The sequence below is a fragment of the Planococcus citri genome, chromosome 1 (genome assembly GCF_950023065.1).
Source record: "Planococcus citri chromosome 1, ihPlaCitr1.1, whole genome shotgun sequence".
NCBI lineage: Eukaryota > Metazoa > Arthropoda > Insecta > Hemiptera > Pseudococcidae > Planococcus > Planococcus citri.
Genome location: NC_088677.1, coordinates 51,340,652 through 51,353,508, shown reverse-complemented (window position 1 = coordinate 51,353,508; position 12,857 = coordinate 51,340,652). Strand labels below are relative to the sequence as shown.

The 12,857-nt window shown below is 33.4% G+C and overlaps 1 protein-coding gene across 2 annotated transcripts in view; it reads left to right on the top strand.

Moving 5' to 3' along the window:
• Nucleotides 1–12,857, top strand: part of cv-c (crossveinless c) — a 180,592-nt gene that overhangs the window by 156,311 nt on the left and 11,424 nt on the right. For both annotated transcript variants that reach the window (XM_065345940.1, XM_065345939.1), the window contains one exon: nucleotides 8,537–8,679. In XM_065345940.1, the coding sequence (XP_065202012.1) occupies nucleotides 8,537–8,679 (143 nt within the window). The remainder of the gene's footprint in view (nucleotides 1–8,536; nucleotides 8,680–12,857) is intronic.

Below are 12,857 nucleotides of genomic sequence, written 5' to 3'. Positions count from 1 at the left end.
ATTGAAATTGTAAGTGGTTTTTACGTACAAATTGTAACACAGGTGTAGTTAGACCTAATCGCGAACTTCATCTCGGAAGTGAGTAGGTTATTAATGTGTAGGTGCGATAACGCGTCGTCTGTGTCTGTATGCTTTTACGTGATCGAGATCGGCGCCGATAATCGTCGTAATTGTGTAGGTTATACTTTACTCATATTATTACCTTTATTTTATTTTATTTTTGCGGGAAAGTAGATGTATATGGGTACTCTTATGTAAGTATTTCGACGCATTTAGAGGCTTGGTCTCGTGTGGTGTTTTGTGTTCGAGCTTCAAGCTGCCTGCCACGATGATATAAGCGTTATGTTGACGTCAAATAACTCGGGGTGTTTTTCATCGGGAAAAAGATCTGTTTTTTTATCGTCTTCGTCGCTCTCTAAGTGCTTCTGGAAATATTACTTATATTAGTACACCTATTAGTCTTATGTCGATTGAGTTGCGCGTTGTTTCCGCAGATAAGGAAAAAAACAGAACATATATTGCGTAGGTCTAGTTTTAAACCTATGTCTGGGTGTTATTTTACCTTAAGTTTTTGTTTTTCATCAGCAGCAATAACAGCTGTTCTGTGTCTAGGGATGGTCGTAAAGGCTCAGCTTCCTTCTCATATAGGTACCTACACAATTTGAACATTTGAAACGAAAAATTGTAGGATTTTACTATGTACATATTATTATTATAATTTTATAAAATACCTAAGACTGAAGATTTTTCATAATTTTGAACTATTTTCTATACACTAAAATATTCTTCAAGTACCGAAGTATAATGATTTTCCTCGATTTTTCGATTGTTTTCGAAACAATTTTTTTATTTTTTTTGTAGTTTCCATGAAACACAACGCGAAACACCAATAAATAATGACGGGGAAGACGAGTGCAAATTTTTCAGAAAAAATTGACTTTGATGCAAAAATTCTTTTTCAAAGAGCTGCGGGAGGGAGGCTAGAGATCTACCCACCTATACATGGTATTGTTTTGACAGCTGTTGACAATTTCAAAAAATTTAGAAAAATTGTCAAAAATTTTAAGAAAAATTTTTAATTTTTAAAAATTTACAGTTATGATTAAAAATTGGTACCACTGCATTCCAAAATATTCCTCCAGTTTCAGAAATGATTTCTTTCGATGATTTGGTATAAAATTAAGTAGGTACATACCTAATGTTTTAGAATAAAATATTTTTCAAAATACGAATTTACCCAAAAATGAACGATTTGCAAATTTTCAATTGCTCTCAATAGAACCCTAAAAGTGATCTTGCAATTAGATGGCAATAGCCTAGATCGACGCAGAATCATAATTGCTACAAATATATTTTGGAAGTGGACAACTTTTTCCAAAACGGGTTTGGTTAAAGAAAGAGCAAAAAACTCGTGATTTTTTCGAAAAGTCTCCTCTTTGGAAACACCTCCTGAGCCAAAAATTTTCCTGGGTTTGAATGTCTCCGCTGAATTTGTCCAAAATTCCCGTGAATTTTTTTTAGTGCTCTACTCTAGCCTCTACTCCATTTTTAAAAAAAATTTTGACCCCCCCCCCCTATTTTGAAAATTACTGGTATATTTTAAATTAGCATTAAAAATCATAATTATCTAGTATGATAATTTTCATGATGATTTTGAATTATATAGCTCGCTCTTGAATTTTCAATCGGAATGATTGTGGAAATTTTGTGTAAAACTGTCAGTTTTTCCTTGAGTTGGTTTGAAAATTTCTGATCTCAAACATGCTTTAAATTGCAGTCAAAGTGGCATTTCTCTACTTATTTCAACCACACAGTTCTCAGCGTAGGAAGTGAATTTGATTTTCATCTTCAATTTTGTGGAGGCTTTTCTAATTTCCAATAAATTTTCATAGATCTCAAAACGTTTCTTTCTATTTATTTTGTAATGTTTTTTCAAATTCTTGAGTGGTCGCTGAAGAAATAAAATTTTGCCATGTTTTCACTGCACTCGCGCAAACGTTTTTTTAATGTGCGAGAGAAACGATGAAATGGATTACTATACTTATACTCGTATGTATAATTTAGTGACTTTTTACGAGATTTTGAGATTTCTACAAACAAGAATGAGATGAATGGCCAATAAATTCATGTTTTTATGAGTTTTATTATGAAAAATGGGGAAATTCGTCATTTAGAATGATTTATTGAATTATTTATTATGACTTAATGGCTTCTTAAATCAGAATTGATTTATCTAAAGTGTTGGTAAATTGTGAGTTTTTGTTTCATTTGTATTTATAAATTTTTTTGAAAATGATTGAAAATTAAGCTTATGGGTAAAGATCTGAATTTTTCAATTTCAAGGATCATATAGGATATCTGATCTGCTCGTATGTATTTTGAGAATTTTGAAAGTATATGTAGGTGTTAGGTGTTGGAAAATGATAAGACTCAATTTAGACTTGACATAGGATATCAAGTTACAGTAGAAATTACAATTTGATAAATTGGTGGTGATTTTGCAGGCATACCTAATACCTACTAATAATATTATGACTTGTCATCGTTATGGACAGGATGTAGACTTGAGCTGTAGGTACCTATGCTAGATATGTAATCAATCTGTGCATTTTATAGCTCTAGTTAAAGATTACGTCTTCATGGTTGTTACAAAGATTACTAATATAGTAAGTTATCAAATTCGATAGTTGATTAGTTCTTTAGGGTGAAGCGTAGTTTATGCATCAGAGGTATAGATAGGTAGGTAGGTACAATTTATAGAGTTTTCGACGAATTCATGTTTAGAAAATATTACACAGTTTTGGAGGTAAAATAAACTCTGCGAGTTTTTGTATATTAGGTACCTCTACCTATATCTAAACGAAACGTGCGTTTATTAGGTTTTCATCACGCTCTATAAACGAACGGTGTAATATCGGCGTGGTTTTGTGTATTTTTACGTTTTCGTGATAGATTTCACGTTAAAACCACACGTACGCGGTTTGTTTCCGTTTCGATTACTGTTGCGGCCGCGCGTATTTATTTTTTCATCGTTATGTTATGGTATACCTACTCGTAGATTGTGTGTATAAATCCTTTACCAAAGTCCATTCCATAACGTTATGCGGGCTTTTAAGCCGTTGCAAAATTATCGCCCTTGTTTACTTTGGCCGCCATCGCATCGTCTCGTGATATATTTAAAAGAAAGCTTTTCTCTTCGCGTTTTGTCCCTCAACTTTCGCAGTGTCAAAGACTATAAAGGATCGTCGTTGTTGTCGGTAATTGCTTAGGCCTTGGCGTGATCGTTACAGTGAGAAAATACCAGTTATGAAACGACTTGAGCATGTTGCGTGCATTTATTACTTAGTATGAATGTGAGTAACTGAGTGGTGACTGGTGAGGGTATGACAAGTCTCAAAATTGAGTGATATCTGCCACTGAAATAGAATAGGAATGGTTAACATTTCGCTAGACGTTGATTTGAAAGCCTAAAATGAATATAACTTGACCGTTATTGAGAGCGAATATTCTTATACAAGGAGGCAAGTGTAGCCCATCCTGATGGGCAGAAATGCTTTTGGACCTGACTCGACGAAATCAAAAGAGCATCCAAAAGCATAGTTTTGGAAATTTTGTGTCTAGGAATGCTGGAATTTGGTTTATATCCCATATTTGACATCTGGAATAATGATTGTAACTTCAAGCCATTCTGGAGCAATAGCATTCAACAAATTTTTTCGAATTATAATCATTTGAAAAAAATCAATCCCTGGAGAAAAAGGTTTTGGTCAGACGAAAACCGATTTTGAAAAATTGTAGTATCAAAATCTAATCAAAGGGTCGCGAGAACAATTAATCTGAATTTGCTAACGCTGAATTTCACTTGAGCCTCTGTATAACATGTTTTGTAGATCGGAGAATCCAAAAATGCGTCACAGGTTTTAGGATCTATCACCAATCTGTCCATGTATTGAGGGTCGAAAAATGAGCAGAAATTACGTTTTGGACTTGAAAAGTCATCATCATTTTTCATTTATTTTTTCATTCAAAATAAACCAAAAGAATTAAAAAAATTGATTTAAAGTCAAGTTCCTGATTTTTTCTTAGAACAGCTGATAATTTTTTTCCAATTCAAAGTCACCGAAACATATTATATTCGTGATTCCAAAATTTTTCCTTTCTGTGGAAATTTTCTGTTTTCCATTGTCATTTTCCCCTCTAATTTGACAAATGGGATACTTGCTTATTCAACTTTTTTTGTTGTGATTCACGAGTATATTATGCAAATCTCGAGGATTGACATCCACTCATCGTACGAGCTTTAATGTGTGTGATATATCGATGTAGTATTATGCGGATACAAATGACCTACGAGTATAATGCTTATTAAGTGTTTAATGATCGAGTTAACTCGTACAATTTAATGCAAATTACCACCATTAAAACCGCATCGTATGTACTTAATATGATTCTAAAGTATACGCATATTACATATACCTACATAGTACGTACTCATCAACAATGAAAGAATCGGGTAAAAAAAAAAAACGGACGCAGTTTTTTATAAGTAGGACGGACGATGTGGACGACGATTTTAATATTTGTAGGCCCACAATTTTCATTTCAATGCGTTGTATCCATAAATGAACTCTTAAGACGAAAACGAGCGAGAGAAAGATAGAGATAATCACCCATCATACTCCTACTTTCTTTTGATAATCTTTTAAAGAGGTTATTGCACCTAAAGAGGAATAATTAGCGCGGTTTAAAATGTAAACAAATCGACCGGTTTACGTAATTAAGGTAACTAGCTACGATTTAATAATGATGGTTAGTTTTTTTCTCCTCCTTATGTTGAAGAAAGATCGCGTGGTTGTTCGTCTTCATAGCACGTGTGTGTAGGAAAAGAGACGCATTGTCTGGGATAGCTTATAGATGGATGGTGGATTGGTGGATACTGATTGATAAACGAGTCATCTATTTTTTTACGAAGTGTTTTTTTCACGCGGTTACAAGAATAGATTTTTTATTATTCTCGTAGGTAGAGGTACGACCTTGAAGTATTCTAATCGCTGGATTATCTTAATAAATGTGGGATAAGAGTTGAAGAAAGCTCGTAGATTTTTGTATGTTGGAGCTATGGTTTATGTGTAAGTATTCTGTGTGTGAGTAGAATACAGTCAGAGATTCAAGGACGTGCTTCAAGAGTTTATATGGCGTGATTTGTCCGACTCGACGTGATAACAAGAATTCAGGCATAACTGTTCTTCACGCTTGAATGAATTATCGGTTCATGTCGAATGCAGTCTCAGTACCCGAACCTATACATACTCTTACCTACTCCAGTGAATGTATGTAATGTGTTTTGTTGACTGATGCATTCTTATGGTTACTCGTGTGTTTTTTTGTTTTGTTTTTTTTTTTCTCTCGAAAGCGATGAAATACTAGGTTTTGCCAGGGACGTGTCAAAGATGAATGACGCTGATGAAAGTTATATGATGTTTTGGGGACAACAAAGATGATGAAGAGGTTCTGTTTCTTCGTTTTTTGCATTTCTTTTTCGGTAAAGTGTCCGGTGTACGTCTACGTACGTCACCGTGTCCCTTTTTCTTTTTCTAGGTGATCTAGATTGCGTGTTGAATGAAGGAGGAGGGTAGGAGGGTAGGAGGGAAAAGTTTGTGTGTTGTTTGTTAGTAAAAGATGACGAGATTTCTTGTTAACGTTTGATTGTTTTTATTAAGAATGCTCTAATTGGAATAATGAATAAGATACGGTTTTTTGCTGCCTGGGTTCATTTAATTTAAAAAGTATAAACAGAATTCGAATGGTTCTATGTTTTCTTCGAATAGATACCGTGGTTTCTGTTTGAAATTCCACGATTTCAGCTAAGACATCTGAAGAGAGACTTTTTCGTCCAGATATGTTTTAAATTTTGAAAAAGGGCAAAAATGTGTGCAGTTGAAAACGACCGATGAAACATTCGAAGTAATATTTTACTCATGGATTAGAATTTTCAGTAAATCTGCAGTCGCTGTTGAACCAAGTATAGGTACTTTTCTTGCAAGTGTAAGAGTACCCTTTTATAAGAAAAAAATACCGACGATTTTTCTCAATATGACAGCCCCAGCTACCTCACATACAAGCGGGGCATCTACTTTAGATGTATGCGTTACAACAATGAAAAAGTTCTCTCGTTGCGAATGTAACGATGTAAACGACCGTAATGTTATTGTTTGGCGTAAAAGTGAAGGGAATTTATCACGTAGCTGAATCCCGTACAGTTTTATAAACGAGGGTTTAAGTCGTCTACGTGGAAAAAAATTCCCAAAGAAGAGTTTTTGCACCGATGATACTGCTGTTAACGTCGTTTATCCTTTATTGTTTCGAGAAAAAACCTCAAACGCGAAGATGCGAAACGAAAACGATGAAGGAGGATTTTACCATGAATTTTATTTGTAAGGTTCTTATTAAAGGGGTAGTTATAAATTCAATTAAATGTATCATATGTACCTACTTTGGGGACACGAAGAACGATGGTACGTGATACGCGGTTACGTGGTATGTGGTGCTGGGTTGAGGTTTGTTGTTGTGGTGCATGGTTGGTGTGAAAATGCAAAGATGTATATCAAGGCAAAATGTGTTTGTAAAATCAAAAATGTGTATACTTACAACTTACAACTTTTAATAATTCGGTTCGTTTACCTCGCGTGTTCGTGTACATTACCTACGTGTTGCTTGCTTTCCTTTTTATGCGCCGTAAAAATAAAAAGTTGGGAGAAATGGGGTGTGTTTTTGAAGGTATGGGAGGAAAAGCTCTTATTATGAACGTATAAGTAACTCCTTATAGAGTGCAATATTATGATAATCTGGAATTTAAAGGAATCTAAAAATGAAATAACTGTGTACGTGTAGTGTGTACTTGTAGAGGATATTTTGAGGAAAAATCAAAGTGATATGTTTCAGTTTCAGTAGGTTACCTCGATCAGAAAGTTTGTTGTTAATCATTTTCCCCAGAATTTTGAAAAGTTTCAGAGGTTACTTTGTAAGATAATCTTTTTTTGCTTGATTTGAAATGTTGTAATTAGAAACCATGGTAAAAAATTGGATTTTTAAAAATTCATGTACCCATTGCTCTTTCAATTCCCATACTCGTATTAAATTCGTATCAATCAGAAAATCTGAAAGTTGAGTGCAAAATAATGCTCCAAGTATCCACAACGCCTTAGTTATTCATTCATGAAAAGTCATAAAGTTCTCCAATTTTGAAGAAGTGGTGGCGTTAGTGAAGTGCGCAACTCAATTGCGCATCATTCAACAGCTACTGAACGTTGCACAGGCGCTTTCCCCGCTCCTTCCTAAATGAAGTGCCCCAACAGCGTCGCATTAGCGAAGTGCGCATCATTCAGCAGCAGTTCGACGTTGCGCAGGCGCAGTGCACAATCCTTCCTTTCCTCGCTCCTTCTTATTTGATCTGGAGTGTCACATCACACATGCGCACTTTCTGTAAACTATGGTCTATGGTACCTTTGTAACTACTACCCCCAAAAAAAGTAACTCCTTTCTAAAAAAAATTAGTCTGGGCATTTCGTTCATTAGAGCTAATCATTATATAGGCTACCTATCAAATAAAAATGTATTGAAAATTTTTCCATAGTTCAAAAAATTAATCCCACTGTCTAGAGAGTATTCACTCGATGGATTTTTCATTACCTATGCTCTTTATTTTCCCTTGTTATTTGTTAAATGTGCGTTTCGAAATTATTCCACACGAAAAATCTCAGTTTTTTTGTACATAGCGCAAATAATCAAAAACATTTTTTATATTTCGATTTGTTTTCATCGCTTTAGGTATTTAAATGCGAGCTTATGAAACTCAACGCGAACACGAGTTTTCCAAACACAATGAAAAGTTGAATCGTTTAACGAACAACATCAAGTTTTTTAATTTATCGCACATTTGGTTCACTTCAAACGTTATGTACCAAGATAAAGAACATCACTCGTACCCAGAAGGCATCTGAACTTTGAAGCCAACTTTGTCCTATATCCTTTTTGGCGTCAAGAACATTTGGATAAGTCGAGTGAAAAATCTTCATTGCTCTTCTTAGCAAATGACACTCCTTTCGATTATTGTCTCTTTTCTGTTTACCGTTGCGCTATAGCGCATTTCCTTTCGCGTTGTAATGCAAAATTGGGATGCTTGATTTTACTTTGATTTCTGAAATTAATTTATTTGCAAAATTTTCGGTGTGTGAAATTGTTTACAAGTCTTTTAAGAATTTTTAGTGAATTTCCTGTATATAATTGCTTTGTTCATCGGTGTTCGGAGATACGAATTTTTTTGCTGTGTTGGCATTAAAGACACTGCATTTAATTTTAATTCGAGTTGAGGTACCTACTTTTCTTTTTCTTCTCAACTTGGCTTGAGTATCATGAAGATATTTTCTGTAAAAAGTTTTAGGCTATATTGAAATAATATTTTTGCATTTATTGTACAATATGCCGGTCTATTGAATTCACATCTCAATAACAAATATTGTGTTATTTATTCTTACAGATATGCAGTTTCCCATAGACGTGAACTCTGTTCAAAAAGACCATCAATTCTTAGAACCAGATGCTTTACAATCTTTGTTCCGGAGGCTACAAGCTTTAAATAAGTGCGCCAACATGAAAGTTGAATTTATGCCGACTAATAAAGTAAGTTATTCTATCAAATTTCTGTTCGATTTAAAAAAAGAAAAACTTTTCTCAAACACCCGAACGATACGTAATAATTTCTTAAGAAAAGAAAATAACGAAACAAATCTTCTGTTCGTTGAGATTCAAAACTGTATCGTACGATGCGTATAATCGGATCTCAAAAGTATCTAACGTAAGCTTCTTTACTTATAAGAAAATGAACAGACGTGTACCTGCCTAAATGCCTACCTGTATACTGCGCTCTACCGATATGCCTATTACCAGATACCTAATACATAGTTACTTAAATATGAAAATACATAGCTTCGCCGAAAAATAAAGAGAGTCTTTTCTTTAAGCAGAGAAAGAGAAAATGCGTAGTTATAGAAGAGAAAAAACGTGTTTGTCAAAACCTTAAATACTCGAAAATGTATTTAAATTTAGCAGCCAAATGTAAATCTGTAGCATAGGTATCAGCCTGTCACCGTCGTCGCCCATCCTCTTTACGCCTTTATTCTTCTCGTTTGATGAAATTGTCGAGTTAAAATATTTAGAGGAGTGTTTGTGAAGGATCAAAAATGAGACTTTTTTGATGCGAGGATAGTATGTAATTGCTCGAAATGATACGACCCTTTTATTGCCCTGTTTTAAATCGCAGTTTTGTGATGTTTGCGTGTTTATTTTCGAGTATTTATTTACTTGATTTTTTTCCCTACTCTTTCGTGAAATTATCAAATAAAAATGTACCTGTCTGCTCGCCAGTTTTAGTCCGAGTTTTTTTCCTTTTTTAAAAGATTGATATCTCACTACTGTGGGAACTTGTACAGATATTACAGTAGGATATTCGAAGGATTTAGATTTATCATATATTACCTATTTTCATCTTTTTTTTTTTCAAGGAAACTCGCGAAAAAGAAAATGTACCTAACCTTTTTACAAATATTCTAAAGCATTCAAGTTTACCGTTGTAGGTACTGTTGAACATGTTTTTGTGCAATATGCCTGAATATAAAAATTATTGAGAAATTGAAAAAAGCTTCTATCCAGATTTCCAAGTTCCTGCTTGATATTTTCAACTTATCTGGATTGATGATTTATGAGAATAAACTAGTAAATTGTATTGTACTTCTCGGAAACCAATTTGAGTTACGTAAAACAACTGTTCAGTGTTCACTGTTGTCTGGTCAATTCTTTACAACATTTTTGGTTCATTAAAATAGAGAATCTGGACTCTTGAGAAGACACGACCTTTTGAGGACTGAAAAAGAATTGTTGATGAAAACTTGAACTTCAATAAAAAGCTCATTCAAACACTCCGTTTTAAAAATCAACACAAAACTCGAAGCAGTATTTCCTAGAGGAAGACTGTGATAAACTCGCGGTTATCCGAATTGGGTAAAAATGGAATTGTGGCGTTTGGTTTTTTTGAAAAATGACTTTTAATTAAAGATGATTTATTCTTTTTTTAAAACGAGACTAACGACATCGTCGGCGTGAATTTATAAATACCTATTATACGTCGATTTCGTTTTCGTGAATGGTGAACCATATGCTCTCGGTGTCATAAACTGAAGGCGCGTACTGTACGTAGACAACGTTGCGCTGGAATCGCGAACGATGTCGTCGACTACCTCACCGCACCTTTTTGGTGTTAAACTCGATGTCGACGTTTAGTTTTTATTTATTATCTCACCGGAGGATAGAATTTAAATTTGTTTCCGAATGAATCATCGAGTAAAAATACAGGAACAATGTAGTTGTAGGAAGGAACTATTTATGTTGAAATAACTGTACAGTGTACGTTTAGTAAATAAATGGGAAATTGCTTGAAAAAAGGTTTGATGAACGTGTTGCCTAGTTGTGAAATTTAAGGGAAAATGACTGCTGAAAAAAAGTTTGTTGGAAGAAATGAAACCCTGCCTTCAGCTAAAATTGTCAAAGTCTCGTTTTCTGCCAAAAATAGAAAAAAATCTCGATTTTTGTCAAAATTGCCCTAACATTCTTCAGTTTTTCACGAAAAATTCCAAGTTCTAATTTTTTTTCAAAGGTAATTCAAAAGTCTCGCTTTTTTGTCGAAAAATTCCAAGAAGCCCCGGTATTTCATGCAGAAATTAGAAAAAAAAATTGGCTTTTTCGTCTACAAAAATTTTGCTTTTTAGTTGAATTGCTTTAAAATTTTTTTTTATTTTTGTCAAAAATTACTCAAAAGCCTTGAAGTCTTGCAAAAATTGCGAAAAAAATTTTTTTTCCGATAATTTCCAAAAAGTCTTGCTTTTTGCATGAATTGTAAAAGTTTTACTTCTTGACAAAAATTGCGGATTTTTTACTAAGTAATTAATTTTGAATTTTCCAAAAAAAAATCATTTGAATTCTATCGTTTTTATGCTTCCCGGAGTACTAATTTTCGTCTCGAGAGCTTTTGCTCTCGCCCATTTGATTTTCTTTTTCCATTTTCAATATAAAATAATTATTGATAATCGAAATTGAAGAATTCGAGTTAAATTGGATTTTAAGCGAACATAATGTGAAATTCATCAATTTTTAAAATTGATAAGGAGAAAATAAAACTAAAAATTGAAGTGAAACGTTATATTTTTGGCGTCTACTTGTTTAAATAAAATCATAACGTGTTTGAAGACATAATTTTTTACAAAAATTTGGCTGGAAACTTGAATGTAAATTTTGACACCCCTCCCCACCTGAAAAAATTTCACAAGTGCTCGAAAAATGACCTGCTAAAAGTCCTACTTAAGTCCCACGTTTTCATTTTGAAATTTTGTTAGACACCCTGGAGTCTCACTTTGTTCTAAAAATTACGCAAAAGTTTCGCTGTTTTGACAGAAGTTATCAAAGAGTACCTTTTTTTGCCAGTATGTCCCAAAAAAGTCGTACTTTTTGCTGAAATTGCCAGTCTTGCGTTTTGACAAAAATTCTCGCTTCTTCAAAAATTGGCAAAAATTTGTTGTTGATTTTTTTGCAAAAAATTTCCATCTTACATTTTTCAAAAATTGACTAAAAATTTCGCTTATTTCTAAAAATTGTCAAAAAGTATCATTTATTTGCCAATAATTGCCAAATGACCTGCTTTTTGCTAAAATTGTCAAAGTCTTGCTTATTGACGAAAATTCCTGATTTTTAACAATATTGCTAGTCTCACCTTTTTTTTTTTTCAAAAAATTACCCAAAAGTCTCGCTTTTTTGCCAGAAATAGCCAAAATGTATCACTTTTTTGGCAATAATTATTGCTAAAAAGGCTTGCTATTGACTAAAATTGTCAGAAGTTCTCAACTATTCTTGCTTTTTTGCAAAATTGTTGATAATTCCAAAAAGTTTCACTGTTTTTCAAAAATTGTACAAAAGTCACGTTTCTTTGACAGAAATTGCCGAAAACCGCTTTCTTTTGCCGAAGATGTCAAAGTCTCGCAATTTAATAAAAGCGTTTGCAGAATACTTAGTTTAAATTAAAATTGAAAATCCAAACATTTCATTTTGTAACGTTCGGTTTTTTTGGTGATTTTTTTTTTGCTCACGTTTCGTCATTTTTGTGGTTGCTGAAGTTACCTTTTTAAAAAATTTTAAATATTGCATTCCAAAGTTTTCTATTTTTTTTTAAATTTGCGATTGCGAATCTTTAATAAGTAAGTAGGAAAATTTTTCCAATCAAAAAATTCACCAAAAAATCTAGAAATTTTATGAGATTGAGTTACATGTAAATTTGATTAGGATTACTTCTCGGGCTACATCTGAAACTTGCAGTTTAATATGTATCACAGGACCTTTATGCCTTTTAAATGAACCTACAGATACCTACTTATTTGAAACGTGAAACATATAATTATAAAATTAGAATTAGTTACGTAACTTGATAAAACAGGACAAACATTGTTGTGTGGGGTAGGGCAAAAAATATACATACAGATGTCATCATCTTCATCTTGCTTGTGTAGACATTTAGAGGGATAGCAGACAGGTTACTGAGATACATTACAATGTACACCTGAAGAATCTCCCAAGGATCTTATATCATGCATAAAACCGTTAAAAATGGGACGATATGCGTAGCTTTGTTAAGATATCATTTTCGACAATCGTGCGTACAGATCAAAAATGATGCTCGTGTATTCGTACGTATACTTTTTTAAACGCACAAACGAGTAACACGCCTCCTTTAATTACTCGTTTTATATAATTTATAT